General features: G+C 37.6%; 1 protein-coding gene across 1 annotated transcript in view; it reads right to left on the bottom strand.

Moving 5' to 3' along the window:
* The window catches only part of Trhde (thyrotropin releasing hormone degrading enzyme), a 377,812-nt gene that overhangs the window by 164,888 nt on the left and 194,306 nt on the right, over window positions 1-18,618 (bottom strand). Inside the window, exons 4-5 of the mRNA XM_005358058.3 lie at window positions 11,162-11,316; window positions 8,606-8,719 (exon numbers count right to left, since the gene is read on the bottom strand). Of these exons, the coding sequence (XP_005358115.1) occupies window positions 8,606-8,719; window positions 11,162-11,316 (269 nt within the window). The remainder of the gene's footprint in view (window positions 1-8,605; window positions 8,720-11,161; window positions 11,317-18,618) is intronic.

The raw sequence follows: 18,618 nt of genomic DNA, 5'->3' as shown, positions 1-18,618 counted from the left end.
GAGGAGGAGGAAAAGGAGGAGGCCACCATTTTTGAGGAGGAGGAGGAGGAGGAGGAGGAGGAGGAGGCAAAGGATGAGGCCACCATTTTTGAGTCCACCTCTGAGAAGTGTTTTGTCAGTGCCATCAAACAATAAGGTTTATCCGAGGAGGACCCAACTCTGAACATCTTATATAGGCAGCTGATTTTGATAATGTGCCAGAGTCAAGCATGTATTGTTGGTGTTGAAGAGGCCATGATCTTGAAGGACTATGATGGTGGGCTTAGAATGAGAAAACAGAAGGGGGAAAAGTAGTGATATTATAATCCCAAAACTAAAGTTTAAAAATTTAACAACGTTACTGTATTTGAAAAGTTAAAAAATACATATTATATAAAAACCTTTTCTAATTCACCCAACATATGTTACCATCACTCATATTTTCATTAATTATTGTAATCCAAACTCTTACAGATAATTTCTAGGGATGTTTCCAGTGTCAATCATGGTAACAAAGTATGAACATGTTGTCTAATATTTTTTATCCTACCAGTCTGTCTGATTCATTGTAAATAGTCTCCATATGCCTTATGATATAATCTAACCCTCTCTAAACATGAATGCTGACATCTTTCCCTGTATTCTGTCAGACAGGAAGGCAGTGTACTCATTCAAAATTAATCTATTTCTAATTTCAGCATCATCTCATAGCTCAATAAAATAGCTCACAATACAATTAGAGAAGCTGTTACAGTATTTCATTAATTCTCTGTGGACTTTTAGTTTACAGTTGCCTGTTAAGTTTGGGGCATGCTTTTATTATTGAACACCTCATGTATGTGACAATTAGAGTTAAATGCTGAAAATGACAACAAAATAAGATTTCTATCCTGAAGAAGCATACCGTCTAGTAAGGGAGATTTACTTCCTGTCCTTCGCGAGTTGGCATTAACTCATTCCTTGTCTTTTAGAGTGTCACATCCTTTGGAGAACGCTTCACATAAATTACACACCTCTGAAAGGTAATTTTTCTATCATGTTTTAACAATTCTGTCTGTACATTGGCCATAAAAAATATTTTTCTTTATGCTTAATTTTTGACCAACTGAAAAGACACGTCAATAAAATGAAATTTGTCAATCAAATTAAAAAAAGAATAGCTGTTACTCAGATTTGTTATGAAGTTTCACCAATATTTTTGATGTAAATAGCAGGTGCATTGAGATGCTTTAATCTTTTATTGACAAAATGTAATATAGGTATTTTAGTGTATATATATATATATATATATATATATATATGGTACCTATTTTCTTTTACATTTCTGTTTGAATTCTAATGGAAAGTTTCTAGTCTGGAGTAACTTTAAAGAGGAGCTAATCAACTCCCAGACATTAATAGCATGATTACCAAGTGACTAATTTGTTTTGTTCTTTTAATTTGTGAAATAAATAATGATCCAAATCATCCTAAGTCTGTAATAAATTTCTTACTGATTATAGTAATGTATTTTAAATGGAAGTCTTTTGTCTTTGGGTCCAGTATTTAGGGATATACATGGTCAGTCCGTTGAGTAACTTAACCTCAGAAATACTACACTATTCTGACAATAGGAAAAATTCTTTTTCCAGTAAAGATAAAAAGTTTACTAAATTTAAAAGCTTAATAAGGGGTACCAAACAATTTCAGAAAACAAGGTTCTGGAAGCCGATATACTTAGTCAAATCAGATAAATTACTGAGTCGGGGACTACTGCAAGCAATTTACAATAAACCCATTTTGTAGTTGGCAAAGTTTCCTTCTTCAAAATGGAAACCTAGATTTTAAATACATTTTCAATGAGCAAAAATACTGAAGTATTTGTGTCCCAAAGTCAATCAGGAATGGAATGTATATATTCACATGCATATGAAGTAATCTCCTACTTTTGTTAATATTTTGATATGTGATTGACAACAGATCACATCAGAAAGCCAGTTCTGGATGCTAAAAATAATGTCATTCTACTTAAGTGTCTAGTATGAAGAGAAAAACAGGTAAAATGAATGACAGCATAAATCATAATTCCTTGATTCTTCATACTATGTTTACACACTTGAGCATGGATTTCATGGGTGATTTGAAAACGGAGAAATATGATCACACAAAATACAAGTAGCAAAGAAATGGGAATGGGTAGAAAAATCAATCTCATTCTTAAAAACTATAAGTATAAAATTACTGTGGTAAACAATAATAATAATCTGGCTTAGCTATTGGAAGAGTTTTATAACACCAAGAGGACATCATTACTTAATCCTCACTTGAACACTCCCTCACCCTAACAAAGAAATGAGCAAAAATATCATCCAATAAAGCTTTAGTGTAGTGAAAGGCGATCAAGGCATTCTAGGCTAATTCTTCAACGTCTTTCATCTTTTCATAAACACAAGGTAAGCTTAATAATTGGCAAGAAAACAAAATGTATTATCTTATGTGAAGTCCAATTATTTTCAGTCATGATAACTAATTTGGCCTGTCAGCTCACAAAAGAAATCAAAAGTTTACATGAAAATCGCTTATGGTTTTGAAGGGAAGGCAATAAACTTGACATAGAAAGAGTTTTAGATTTTCAATTAATCATTATCTGAAGTACATCGCATCCCAAGCACTGAAAACTGGATGAGCAGAGAGTATGCATGGGTACATTGTTCTAGAAGGGACAACACATCTAATTTGGATTTAATCCGAAAATTGAAAGAATATATAATTTTTAAATATATAAATTGAAAGAATATATAATACTTAAATCAACGTCTATCACCTTCAAAACTACCACACAACAAAAAGAAAACAAAAGCAACTGTTTGCTTTTGAAGAGAAATTTATTTTAAAACATTTGTCATTCTTCTAGGCAAAGTCAACAACTTTAGAGAAACTCAAGATGCAAAAGTCGAATCTATCAGAGCAGACAGCAATTCAACATCACCATGAAGCAGTCAACCATTGAAGAAGACACGTCAGACATTAAAAATAAAAACGATTATGAATAATGAAATGTCCTCTGTGATTTGGTTAAATCTTAGAGGCATATGCAGCATATTTTTATTTTCAGAAGATATATATGAATTTGAGTAGTCTGAAAAATATTATGACTCTTTAGTGAGAGCTACTCTACAAACAAAAGCACTGCTAACAGGTATGTGGTCAGTCAGACAGAGGGGAAATTATGCATACTGAAACTGTCATACAGAGGATAAACACAGTGAATATGTATGCAAAATACTGTTACATGGCAGTTCTAAACTAACATTCACATGAGGTTTACTCCATAGAATTTCCACAGTAGATGGCTCCATTTAGGTTGCTAAATAAAACTTATTAAATCTTAAGCTAAATAAACAGAATTAATGAAATGCTTGCCTGGATAGGAAGGGAAGAACTGTTATCAATACAACCAACCATTTCATGTGAAATTGGGTAGTTTACATTAGCAGTCCTGAAGAAGCCATTGAACTATAAATAAAATGTGCAGAGAAGAAAATAAAATGATCAAAGGAATTAATTGGACACAGGTGTTCTTGAAGCAAAGGGAAGAGATACATGCTGTAGTATCTTCAGGTTCTCAAGATAATTATGACACAAACTGACCAAAATAGGCATCTAATTGGTAGAATTTTCTATCGTTAGTCCTCAGAAGAGATAAAAAGGTAAGGACATACAATTTTTCCAAGGGGACTACTTAAATTTATGAATGGTAGAACCAGGAAAGGTACTCAGAATAGTGTCCTACCAAATTTTGTTTGCTATTCCTACTTAGTAGAGCCCTCTGCCCACCAGACAGAAGAGTGATAGTGTCATCACTATCTAAAGGAGAAGATGGACACTCTCAGTGTAGCGCAATGTCTTACTCTAGCTCATAGACCACTGAATATTTTTGGTACATACAGTACTTGTTATAATCATATATTTCAGCCATGAGAATTGCAAGGTGGACAGTATATGGACTGATATCCATTACTCAATATTTTTCTTTCACAAAATACTCTTCCATGCATATTTTTTAAAAAATTTGAATACTTGCACGTGCTACTTTGTTGTTTCTGAAATCCTTATCTAGCAACAGCTGGACCCTGTTTAGAGTTAACCTTGACGAAAGATGGGAGAAGCCTCAAACTTGTGAGGGGTCGGTCCAGTCTCTCCTTGTTCCAAAATGAGCTATGTTATGTTTCTTCTTTAGCTGTCCACTGAGGCCTCAGCTTTACCTGTGTTCAGGCTAAAAGCTGTGACAAGAAAATTCTTTTTAACTAGAAAATTATGAATACCAACACATCGTATGTCATTTTAATGCTATTGAAAGTTAACCAATTTTTGCCAGAAGCAAGGAAAGTGACAGCGAAACTAGCGGTATACACTGCTATACTGCTATGGTCAATAGCATGCATTTCAGAATACCAATACATGAAAGGATATGTCATCATACTTTTTTTGCATTATGCTTTCATTGGTGTTTCTCTAAGCAAGCTGGAATAGTCTGCTTACAGCTGACTCTTCCTTTAAAGAATAAAGTAACTCTGCAATGCTGCCAGGCATAAGGAGGAACAAACTTCATTATACCAGAGTTCAGACAAAGTTGGTGGTTTCGTCCTACACCATGTCTAACCCTGTACAAGTTTTATTGGTTTTGAAATTCCTAAGGAAATGTTCAAAGCCCTCGGCACCATGCAAATCTGAACAACTTCTTCAGAAGACACGCGTTATTCCCCAGGTAATGCTCATTCATCTTTGATCTCGAGGCTTAAATTATAAAAACCCGAAACAATATCTTTCTGAGGGGAAAAAAATGCCTTTGCTTTTTACAAAAATCATCCATTAAGAACATGCATGAAATTCTTCATTTGTAGCTTTGTCTTAAATTCTATCATCCACATAAGGAAACATGAGGCGGCTCTTGAAAGACTTTTCAAATACACTCTAACACACAGGCTTGTGTGTGAGTGAGTGTGTGTGTGTGTGTGTGTGTGTGTGTGTGTGTGTGTGTGTGTGCATATGGCCTTACTGACAAACTGAGCTTCTTTATGCTCTTCTTTCTACAACTGTGTTAATGAGTGAAAGCTGTAACCCTGAATTTCCTCTAAAACAAAGTCAAAGTTCTGATTTTAATTTTTAAAACTATAAACAACTGAAATAACTGAAAACAAAAGTAAAAACTATCAACTAGTCTTGAGTTACAGTTTCAAGCTGAAAAATGAGTTAAGGCCATAAAGCTAAAGCTGTTAGCGTACTTCAAGCATTCACAGATGAGCGGTCTTCCTGACACTTGTAAGAAATGTCAAGGAGGTCTACTAACAGATGATGTTCCTATAAAAAGAAAGAAGTAGACCTAAAATGGGCATATGAGCACATCTTCTTATTATAGTAGTCACAATGAGCACTATTTCAAAGGGTTAAAGTGGTGAGCACAGTTGCTATTTTACTCGGTACTCAGTAGAAATTCTTAATTTCACTGTATCCACTGTGGCTTAGACTCCAAGTGGCAGATTTGCTCTTAACACTGGCATTGTTCCTGGAGCACCCTCATTTGAGCCTTGTTTAGAATCTAGTCTGTGGGACAGCAGGTGCGTCGGTGCACTTTAGGATTGCTCTTGCACTAATGCTGATTCTGATATGACACCTGCAAGATTCTAGTGCATGAGGTGCTATTCCCACAGCCTCTCTCAACTCCTCTTGGCAACAAGCCCATTAGCCACAAGTGGCGAACATTGCTAGCACAAATGCTGAGGGGGAAAAGTAAAACACTCTCAGAATAGGGATGCATGGTTCCCGGGTCTTACAATAGAGGGGCCTGAGGAGAGATTGTTCTATTTTTTTTTTTAAAGGCTTCTGATTTTAGTTGGGAAACACATTTACAGATAGGCGAGGGGAGGGTAACAGTGATACACAAAAGAGTTCTATTTTCAAGATCAAGACCCCAGACCCTCAAGCAGACAGTCCTCTCTCCGCTAGGCTTTCAATGCAAATGTCCTGTCACTGAACAGGGCCAAAAAGACACACAGCCATTCCCAAAGGAAACATTAGTTTTCTCCAATGGAGTCTCACTGGAGATACAAACCACTCTTAAGATTTAATGACCACTCAAAGAATCACAACCTATAGTTCCGCTGAGCAACTGTTAGCTAAGCAGGGATATCAGCCCAAATCAGAACAAGAGCTCCTGAACCATATATACCATATAATTCTGGGCTTCTTTAGTGTTTCATGCAAGGTATATTGTTATAGTAGTATTCCCATCAAATCAGAACTCTATATCAGAGTTTGGGTCCTGGTGTCTAAAATGATTTTTTTTTCCCAAAAAAGCACTTTTTGTTGGGATTAGCCACAAACGAGGTCAACTTTCTGAATGTCTTTACTCCTGGCATGAGTCTGGCTTCTGGTTTTTCTATTTTCAGCTCAGCTCCAGTGCAGCCCAAGATACTCACAGAGGAGCTTCTGCACACACCACAGCAGTGAGCCGCTGCTGATGCGGCCATCACTCTTGTCCCCTCGAGGATTTCTCTCACTCTTCTGCCGATGCCATTATGAAAAATAGCGCTGGCACAGCCAAACAGCCACTTGACACCCTTTCTTATTTATGCGGCTAACTCATTCTTGAAATTTTATTTTCAAGGAAGATATTAAGGTTTCATGGAGGGGCAATCTATACACAGAGTTTCTCATGGCGGGGTTTGTGAATTTAGTATACTGAAGTACTTCATTAATTTAAAAATACAATTCCCACAAAACAAAAGGCTACCAAAGATCAAAAAGGATTTGCACATTTTAAAACTGAAAATGAAGACCATTTGCTTCTACTCACAATTACTTGGCAAATTAATGTTAATGGGGCTTTCTTCATTTCTTAATTTGATAAGGTAAACTTTCTAAGTCACTATAATTATGTCATTATCCATTTTCAAGTAATTATTATGTTTTGACTGATACTAAATAAAGTCTTATATCTTAACACCTCAAGGTTTTTATGCTTCCAATACATATTCTATAAAAGTACAAAGATATGCCATTTATACTTTAAGTTCAATTTGAACACCTCTTCTCCTTCATATCTTCTCCTTAAGACCTAGTCTTATAACTTAGCTAATAAAATACACGAAACATTTCAAGACAAAATGTAAGGGTACTGAAACCAAGGCTGTCCAGCCACGCTTAAAATCATCAAAACCTATCCATTTTCACCCCACGTACTATTCTGCTGATTACTTTTTAATCTAAGATGTACATTTCATAATGATGAATAGAGAGGATTTTATTACACGCAGTTGAATGAGCTTTAAAAAAAGCCTTACCTATGTGGGTGACACGTCTTTTGTAATAAGAACATAGTTTAATATTGAGATGTAATGAAATTAGAAATCGGCAATAATCCACAGAATAATGAAAATGTTAAAGCTGGCTCAAAGTCCTCTAAAAACCAAAAGATACTTTTTGAGATGTTTTTGATAATCTTAAATATTTAAGTATTAAAACTTCACATGTGCTAATGAATACTTCCAATAATATAATAAAGTAGGAGTAGCTTTAATTCAAATTTCTGTAAGAACATTTTTTTCTTTATTTACTCTTTAATTTTTAGTTGTGGAGATCAAACAGAAGGTCTTGCCACCTCTGAGCTACCTGTTAAATAAACTCCAAATCACAGCATTGTTCACATTGAATGCGTAAAGATGTCGGAAAGGCAATCAGTGATTTTAGATAGATAAATGGGCAACTAAACAGACATACAGACACACAGATAGATTATAAGCAAAAATTGTGCCTCTGAAATTTAAATGTTGGTATACTGAATTTTTTACTCATAGTATTAAAATCGATTAAAATAAATTTCAATTTTATCTTAATTTTGAGCTCTAAAACAGTGTAAGTTGTTGATTCTATCCAATACTAATATAGTCAAGTATAGGTAAATGGAAGTTTATACAAAATGAAAAACTTGTTTAAAAAGACCTAGAAAGAACATTGTATACTTTTGATTTCAGAGAGACTTAAAGCATCACAGCTGTGGCTGATAGTGCCCTGCTCAGGGCTCATAGTTCAGGACAACACTAGAGCATGCCCCTAATGTGCACAATGCCATAAGCAAAGTTACTGACATGTTATAAAGTCACCCAATCCTCAAATATTCCTATTGGTAGAAACAGCACATCATAATACATTATTTATTCAGTATGCTTCACCTCTTGAAAGCAATATTGTATTCTCATTTTTCTGTTTTGAAATACTTCATATACCTAAAATATCACTTATTAATTATAGTAAACCTCTCTATTTCAAAGGATATTTCCTTTAATATTACTAATATGATAATTCATATTATAAAACTCTTCAGTCTAAAATGTTTCCATTTAGACAAATTGTGACATGTTGAAGGCAATATATAACAAATCCGGTTATATTTAACTTCTTGAGAAAAAGACAAATGGTAAGTTCTGGAATTGTAAAATTTGAATTCTGGCTAGTTGTCCTTCACTGGCAGGGCACTTTCAAGCAGTGGTTGGTGTTTTCAAATATCTCTAATGGTGGCATAAGCTCACTGTACACAGCTCAACCTTCCCCTAGGAATACCATATTATTAGAGAAGAGGAACACTTACCATGTTCCATCCAGGATAAAGGTAATCCGTGCCCACAAATTCAAAGTAGTGGGCAAAGCCTTCCTTCAACCAGACATCTTCCCACCACACTGGAGTCACGAGGTCGCCGAACCACTGCAAGAACAGAGTGAATGAGCATACAAAAACAAACAAAAAAAAATAGCATCCATCTCAGAAGGATTTTACCTGATATCAGATGGGCTAATCTGTGATGATCATAACTGGAAATCGCTCTGAAATTGATGTTGTGATCTTAAAATGTGTTGTGGCAAGACTCTCGTGATTAATACGACTACTAGTATTTTACGAATATGCTCAGTAAAGAACAAAAATCAGAATCATCGATCCCAATAGGAATACTTAAGTTGACGAAGAAAGGAGCCATGAATCAAAGCTGGTGACAACTGTCTTCAGAGATTGGAAGACCCATTGTATAGAAGAAAATATTTAGTTATTTGACACTACAGGACAGACTGCGATGAACAAATGGAAATGAGAAGCAGTGTCTGCTGAAGTTTGCAGAGGACTCTGAACGGTGGCCCAGAAGTGCCACTAGAGTGGTAGTGAGCAGTCATTGTGGTCATGACGCATCTCCCTCTGAAGCAGAAGGAATCACAGCCCACATTGACTAATGAATCCCACCAAAGGCTCTGAAGCTCCTCCATATTAGATTCTCCTGAGAATGAGCAATTGAGCCAATAAAATCTGATATGACTCACGAAAAAATTTTAACTGATATTTTGACTAAATAACATTAGAAAATAACAATACACTACTCTGAAACCTTTACTTTTTCTAAATTTGTTAACAAAAATATATCACAAGTCACAAACATTCAAAAAAAAGATTTAAACTCAGTGAAGAGAACCTTGATAGTGTCTATTCCCACACAGGTGACAATTATGTATGGTACATAATTAAAAAACAATAACGAGCAGCATAAATTTGAATCTTCACAAAGTAACAGAGGAATGGAGATGGGTGGGACAGCTTGTGATGACACAAACAGAATCCTTCTACGAGCAGATGAAACTTGGGCTGAAACTTTTACGGTAAGGAGCCAGCCATGGAACATTCTTGGGCAAGAGGATTCCAGGCAGACAACAGTTAAAGAGTGTCTGTGAAAATATGTTCTTTTAGAAGCAGAAGATAGGGAAAGCTGGGTTCTGGCAGACCAAGTAAAAGGAAGGCTGAAACATTCTCGACAATTAAAGACATGCCAGGTCATGCACAACTTCTAGTGTCATCATAGGCATAGTTCAGGGACCTAACCACATGTTCCAATGTTAATAATAAAGTATCATTTCCTTTAAGGAATCTCTTATTGAAATATAAAAAAAAATATAGTTCCAAACAGGGTACTGTCTGTGCAGCCTTTATTTGGCATCTTTTACTATATCCAAAATACTCTTTCCAATTGACAACCTGTCTTCAGAATTGTGTCAGCAAGCAGGTGAGGAGGATAATAGAGAAATCAAATGTGAAAATCAGAATGAAATCATGGCAGGTGTTTCCGTTAGCCTGTCTCCCTTCTCTGTTGGTAAGGGGCCAACTACCACTGAGCTACTACAGGAAACTGATGCACAACAGGAAACATGGGACAGGCAGAGCCCTGACCAATGACAGTACTATCGCTGTGCCCTGTCTCAACAGACACACAGATCTCTTTCATCTTACAGGAATATCCCCTTCCCACAAAAAAAAATTAAATTTGCCTCAGGACTGTCAAGGCACTAAAGGACCCCAGGCACACCCATGGTAGCTCCTCTGTAACCTAGGACAGAAACATGTCGGTCTTGGTAGGCACAAGGGTATCACTCTCTCACTCACTGCAAGACGCAGAAAATAGCCAGGCAACTAGGCGCCCAGCATAGACCTCATCAAAAAGTTCATTCATAAGCATTTAACTGTTCATCTTGCTTCACTATCAGTATTTTCTCTCTTTTTCAGTTTTCTACATTTTAAAGGGGTTTGGAGTTTGTAGTATATAAAGTCATACAGCACCACACTGAGATTTCCGGTTTTTGAAGCATGAATGGTATCCTAGCCAATAGAGTTAGTGAGACTTCCTATGTGTCTGCATGACAAGGAAAGAATAACAATCCGATTTTGGCAAAAGCAGATTTTGCCACATACGCAAAACTCAGCGGCATCTCTCCACAAGGAAATAAATCAGTTTCTCACTGCACTTACCATATGTACACACGAATAATCAAAGAAATAGAGGCATGGCTGATCAGCAACTACCCAGGGGCTCGGAAAGGGCGGCCACTCCATCACACATCTTGGCTGAGCACGGTGACAGTTGTTTACCTGATACCATCAGTTAATGTGTGTGTGTGTGTGTATGTGTGTGTGTGTGTGTGTGTGTGTGTGTGTGTGTGTGCTTACCTTATTGTCTGAGAAAAAATGGCATGCCATGCCGAGGAACTGCACAGTGGTTTGTATAAAACACAGCTCAGGGGACACAAACCAAGCTCCTCATCTGGATGGGCGAAGCCACCCCACATGCCAGACGGTTTCCCATTATACTTACACCTGGTCCTTTTCTCGTACCTGGTGACATATTTCGTGAACAATGACCATGGTGACATCCAGCAAATATGAAATAGATGAAACGCTGGGGTCCAGCAGTATCCTTTGTTCCACAAAAATACTTAGTCCCCAGTTCTCCATAGCAGCATACGGATGCTTAGGCACAGCTAAAAGATCTAGAAATAGAATAAAACAGTTGCAAAGGTTTCAGCAGTGACACCAGGTTCTAAATTTCTTAAGCTAACAAGTTCAAAAGTCCTAATAAGAAGGAACGCTTGCTCTTTATTGCTTTTTTTTTTTTAATTACTCAGCCATGTCTACATGACAGTAGAAATATAGGCTGTCACTATCAGTGCTCGTCATATTCATTCATCACGGTTCATTTTCGGGCTCAGCACTCCAGGTGGCTGGAAGTATCCGCAACATTATTGATGGGCCCATCCTAATAAGTTTCAGAAAGTCAAGGAAGCCAAATGCACCAGGAAGCCAGAGTCAAAGGCTTTGTGACATCTAATGAAAATTTACTCAGCTCACTGTGGGGCTGAGTATATTATCACTTTTATCTCAAATCTATCTCAGAGAAAACACTTCATATTAGTTTGTAAATGTGCTGTCATTTTTTCCTAATTTCTTAAATTCTAGTACATTCTTTTTGTCCTGTTAAAAATAAAATGATACATTTAATCTTAGCTTATAGAGAAAACTATGACAGTAGAGGCAGTGGCAGAGGGAGAACAGAGTGCACCCATGGGCTTCGGTCTGGGCTTGCCACCATCAAATACAGATGTGACATCACTAAATCACTTAGTTTCTCAGAACCACAATTCCCTTACCTATAAAGTAAGGTTATTGGCTTTTTCTTTAAAATGCCTTCCAGCTCGAAAAACCCATGATTAGATGAGTCTAAGAATGTGTGCTTATTTTAAAAGGTGGCGCAGCTATTATCAAGTTTTGATTATAGCGAGCGAAAGAAATATATGTTTCACTTACTCTCCCTGCTCCAGACTCATAGCAATGGTAAATAAAATATTTAGAAAGAGGACTAATCCCCAAGCTCAGAAAGTAAATAAACCTCTCAGTGGAACTGAAATAGAACCCAAATGCAAAGTGGTTATTGTGTGAAGCTCCGGACCTGCTGGTCTCTGGCTCCAAAAGCAGGCAGTAGCAGCTGGGAATTGGCTCTGGCAAGACACACTAGAGCCAAAAATACCATTGCCAGGTTGACTGTTTGATGCCAAGGGCTGAGGTAAGTCATGCCCACTCAGGAGAAGAGCAGAAAATAGCTGATGCCCACTGCTTCCTGGAAGTGCTAGTAAGGTCCAATTAGTGTTTGAACCCTGGCTCCTATGCATTTGTTCCTCATCATAATGAACACCCTCATTCCAAAATGGAAATCGGTCTCAGTATAATCCTTGGAGTAATGTACTCCAAGGCTATCTAGAAACTGTATGAGAATGTTCGTTATAATATTGTTTCTAAGAGGGAAAAGGGGAAGTTAAATGCCTTTCTGCCAAGATAATACACAAAGAAGCGAAGAAAGCATTCCATAAAGGAATAGCACATAGCAATTAAAATAAATGATCTCACCACTGGGTTCTGCCACTAAAGGCACCAGCATAGACAATCTGAGAAACACAATAACGAAGAAAGAAGTTATGAAATGACCCATGTACTCATCAGAAATAATTAAAACAATACTGCATAGTGTAAATGTGTTTCACACATTCAGGTCACGCAGAGAGTAATGGAAAATATCCATGCCTACAAACACAGTAAGCAATGGTAAAGACACCAACTCTAACTTCAGAATCACGATTGCTATCAAGAAGAAAAAAATAAAAAGAATGGAGGACAGCCACATGAGGAATTAATGTCTTCATATCAATGTTTTAAAGCTGGTGGTGAGCACGTCAATATTAGCATAATAGTATTCATCCTTTTATGTGTGCTTTAAATATTTCACAACAAATAATTGAATAGAATAGTCAACAGTCTTAGCACACTATTGATTTTTATTTATTTCCGTCTTTTCAGTATAGCTGCTGCTCTGAAATCTGAAATATGTATTAAAGGAAGCCAAATATATGCCCTAATTCTTCTCCATCTTAAACTCGCAATGAAGGTGTGACAACTATAACACAGACAAACAGAACATTTAAAATTCTATGAGAGAAGATAATATTATCCGTTTGGAAGATTCTTGGAAAATGTGTTATTTATCAGGCTTCAAACTGTGACTTGGATTTCAGGAGGCATGGAGGATAGCCTGTTCATTCCTAGGATTTTAGTTAACAAAAATAAGTCACCTGTGCACCTATGTATACAGAAAATCCTTACTGATCATTGCCTTTATGAATGTATTGCTTTATTATTATTGATTATATCTTATTATTATTTATTATATTATTGTCCTGGTAAACCCCTTACTATCTGCAAAGTGATGTTTATGCATGGAGAAGATCAGCTAGTGACTAGTAACTGAAAGAAAGAAATATAGTAATTAAGAAGTGCCAGGATTCCGGGCTGTGGTGGCGCATGCCTTTAATACCAGCACTCAGGAGACAGAGGCAGGTGGATCTCTGTTAGTTCGAGGCCAGCCTGGTCTACAAGTGCTAGTTCCAAGACAGGCTTCAAAGCTACAGAGAAACCCTGTCTCAAACAAACAAAAAAGCAAAAACAAACAAACAAAAAAGAAGTGCTAGGAAATACGTTCTGGTATAAATGTTACAGGGTGAATAAGTATGGAAGACATGGACAAAGCACGTCTCTGTGATATAATCACCTTTGCCTGTCATGTGAGCAATATTAGAAGCTAGCTTATTTGAAGACCTGTACAAGTGTATCCTGAAGGAAGATAGAAAGCACAGCAGCGTTCATGTGGGAAGTGCCAAATACCTTGGACAAACAGAAAGAAGGTTTTTGTGTCTACACCATCTAAAAGTGGCACTAGTACATAGGGAAAGTATCTAACAGGCAAACTCACTCACTTTACATAATTGAGTACATTGCCTAAGTATGAATAAAGTCGATATCAGGCTCACAATGTGTCAACTTTGCCTGTCAATGGGACATGGCGACAGTAGTAGCTGGCCAAGCATCATTTACTTCTAGAAAGACATGGACCTATATGAAATTTTCCCGGACAGATCCTGTTGCAGTGAAGAACCAAATATGAATTCTGTAGACCCTCATGAGCAAGGAGGAGGAGGAGCAGGCTGGTCCTCATAGCTCAGTGAGCGGATCACACTGATCTGGATGGGCCAAACGACATGGAGAGAAAACTGCAAACATATGATCTAAGTATGGCACCTCGAAGTCTGTGATCAAAGGGAAAGCGCAGTTCATAGTTTGCAAATTACTAATAAGCAGTATAAACACAGATCCAGCTAGGGAAAGCACGTGTCGCGCAAACACAAGGACCTGCACTCCATTCCCGCCCCTTACGGTGGTGTGTGCTTTTAACCTAGCATTGGTAGGCAGAGACAAATGAGTTCCTGATGCCTGCTGGCCAGCCAGCCCAACCCAGTAAGTGACTGCCAGATCACCATCGAGAAACTACCTCAGAAAACAAGCTGAATGATTTCTGAGAAGTGATTTAGAGAAATAGAGGAATAGGAGACTGCCATTAGGATGTATTATGTGAGAGAAGAATAAATAAACCTCTGACCTCCACATACCCTGGCATATACTAACATGTGTGTTCTTTAATACATACATACACACATAAACATAAACAAATAAATAAATAGTATATGAATAGGAGGTATGATGAGGGGGCACTTACTGGCTGGTACCAAAGATTTTAGACACTGATGGTGTATGGTTTCAACAGAAGTATGGAGGCAGAGTAATCTGAACAACAGTATCGTGGGTTACCAAGCAAGGAGTCTTAAGAAATAGAGCAAATTCAGATAAAGTGACTGATGGATAGGATTTAACATGGTAGGGTTAGCAATAATGGGCAGCTTCTTAAGTATAGACATAGAATTCATAAAATATGGGAAAATACATTTATGGATAACAGGAGAGGTAAAAGAAACAGAAAGTCAAAGTGGTCAGATTTGGTACTGACCACACATACAATAAGCTTTGATTCAACATGTTGGAGAATTGGTCAAACAACTTTGGAAAGGACGGTTGTTATAACCATTCAGAAATTGAGGAATCTCAGAACATAGTCCTATATCTGAAGAATATCTGTATCAGTGAATTGCTAGGAACTAATATAGAGCTGCTTTAGCCTAGTACTAGGAAACCTGGTGGAATCAGAATGTTCTTTATGGTGATAGACATGTATACATTAAAGCATCAGTTGTACACAAAATATACCCTGTGTTATACCTCAGTGAAGCTCCTTTGTAAAGGGTGAGAGTAACTGAAGCAGTATTCTGCTTCTTTGAGGCATATAATGCTTACCCATTGAATTAAGTTCTTTTAATTTTGCAAAATAATGTGGCTATATCCATTAAAATATGCATTCATAACTTTTTAATGTACCTTGAAAACAAGAAAACTCAAATTTCAGAATATAACTGACTTAAAAATTTAAAGAAAGCCCTAGATAAAATTACACATTTTGTTCTTCAAAGTCATAACTATCATCCAGAAAACTATAGCTAGACAAAGGGGAAAAATCACATAATACTAACGAATGTTATGACCTACATTAACATAAAAGTCTATCTCTGCTCATCCACTCCTCCTGACTCTGGTAAATTATAGTGCTTCTACCATCCCCGCACATGGCTGAAATGGCTCAGACAGAAGCTGCAAAATCTCAGACATGCTCCCCAACTTTTGTTTTATTCTGGCATTTCTGAGAACTGCATGATCGGTCTGTAGATAATATCAGGGAGTCCATGTTTTCCTCTCAATCCTCAGATTTACTTTTTGTTGTCACTTTGCTTTGGGTTTTTTTTGTTTGTTTGTGTACAGTGATGTGGGACAATTATCTTTATTCTGTCAATTATATTTTAAATAAATGCTGATTGGCCAGTAGTCAGGCAGGAAGTATAGGGGGGACAACCAGATAGGAAGTAGAGGTGGGTCAATGAGAACAGGAGAATTCTGGGAAGAGGAAGTCTAGTCTGCAGTTGTGACCTGACCACAGAAGAAACAAGATGTGCCCTGCTGAATAAGGTACTGAGCCATATGGCTAACACAGATAAGAATAATGGGCTATATAAGTTATAAGAGTTAATAAGAAACCTGAGCTAATGGGACAATCAGTTTATAGTGAATGTAGACCTTTGTGTGATTTCTTTGGGACTTAACGACTGTGGGAACTGGGCAGGACAGAAACCCTGAAAACACTTTCTTGTCATTGTGGCTTTGGAAAAACAAAGTTCTTAGAATCTTCACTTGTTTCCTGTGCAAGATGTTTGTGTGGTTGAATTTCAATGTGGCCTCACTCAAACCTGCTTATTTTAAATTTCATTATACCTCATCCAAAACTCATCAGTGACTAGGCAAGTTTTCCAGTAGTGGGGGTGAGACACCAAACTAGCCACAAAACCTTCAACCTATAACCCATCCTGCCTGTAAGATGTGCCAGGGCAATGGTGGTACAGAACTCATGAGAACTGCGAGCCAGTGACTGATATAACTTGAGGTCAAGGCCACGGGGACGTAGCCCATGCCTGAAACTACTTCGATGGCCAGAAACAAGAAGCTGTATATATCAGAGACTTAGGATAGAAGCAAACACAACTGGCAAAAGAAAAGTCAATGATATGATTACTAATGATACTCTTCTATAGATTGGTACCTAGCCCAATCATTATCAGGGAGATTTCCTCCCACAGCTAACAGAAGCTAACAGAGACTCACAGTCAAACATTAGGTGGAACTCGAGGACCCCAGGAGAGAAGTGGAGGAAGGATTATAGGAGCCAGTGGGGAGAAGGACATAGGAGAAAACAGCTCACATCGTCAACAAATGAGGGCTCACAGGGACTCACAGTTATTGGAGAGACAATCACCAGGCCTGCCTGGGTCCGAGCTACATCTTCTGCATATGTTGCATATACTTATGATTGTTTAGCTTGGAGTTCTCGTGGGACTCTTAACAGTGGGGTGAAGTATCTTTGATTCTTTTGACTGCGCTTGGGATTCTTTTCCTCCTAACAGGTTGCCTAGTTCAGCCTTGATACAGTGTTTGCTCACAGTTTTAATGCTTTTTGTTATTCTCTGTCCAGTTGATATACCTGGAAGACCTGCTCTTTTCTTGTTGTAGGAGGAGCAGGCCGTGTCCGGCCGCCCAGCTAGCTTATACCCAAAATAACCACATAGAAATTGTTAATTAAATTACTTCCTGGCCCATTAGCTCTATCCTCTTATTGGCTAACTCTCACATCTTGATTAACCCATTTCCATTAAATCTGTGTGTCACCACATGACTGTGGTTTACTGGCAAGATTCTAACCTACGTCCATCTCAGGCCAGAGATTCATGGCGTCTGCCTGACTCTGTTCTTCTTCCCAGCATTCTGTTCTGTCTTCCCTGCCTACCTAAATTCTGCCCTATCAACTAGGCCAAGGAAGTTTCTTAAATAACCAATGAAAGCAACACAAATACAGAAGAACCTTCTACACCATTTTCTGAAGGGAGAGAAGCAGATCTGGATGAGAGGGCAGGTTTAATGGAATTTAGAGGAATAGAGGAATAGGAGACTGCCATTAGGATGTATTATGTGAGAGAAGAATAAATAAAAAGAAAAGAAATCTCTCCTGTCATGGTATTGGGAGGAGAGTAATTTAAAAGTGATTAACTCAGGATGACTGTACTCTCATGAATAAATTAGTCACAAGTGTGTCCATGTTGTTTGATATTGCAGCACACAGCATTGCCATCTACAAAGTTCATGCTCCAGACCAATTTAAAACAGGAAATTGAAAAAGAACATTCATGTTTTAAATATGACTTTGTCTTAGACTATATCCATAGCCATCCCAGCGTGCCTACATCCCATGCGCCACAGCCTGGAGACCTGGCTCTTTCTTTTAAGGAGCTTGAGTGGTTAAGTGTTCTCTTTTCTATGCCTTTTGTTCTGCAATGACACTTTGCCTGCTCTGGAAGATTGCTGAATCAAGGCATTGTCTTAGAATCAGAGCACAGCCCTCATCAAACACAGCAGTACCTTAACTTGTGTATTCTAGCCTTTAGAACTGTGAGAGACAGGAATTATGCTACAACACAGAGGAAGACACTTAAACAATCACTTCTTTTGTTTGACTCTTCTCATCCACCCTTTACCATTAACACCCACATGAGCAAACAACTGTTCTGATGTCTAGATGAAAATGTCTAAGTGTTCTAAATGGGCTGTTGCTTGTTAGGTCCCAAGCACACCTATGGTTTTTTAAATGGTCTCACTCCACTTTTTAAACTCTTGTGAAAACTTTAAGAAAGCTTAGATATTTCTTTTACACTCCTGGAAAAGTCAGTGACCTTGAAACATTGTTCTCTCAGCCTGAGAAG

Source organism: Microtus ochrogaster, chromosome 24, assembly GCF_000317375.1.
Source record: "Microtus ochrogaster isolate Prairie Vole_2 chromosome 24, MicOch1.0, whole genome shotgun sequence".
In the NCBI taxonomy this organism is placed as follows: domain Eukaryota; kingdom Metazoa; phylum Chordata; class Mammalia; order Rodentia; family Cricetidae; genus Microtus; species Microtus ochrogaster.
Note: the sequence above shows the minus strand (reverse complement) of the source record. Positions and strands in the feature narration are given on the sequence as shown.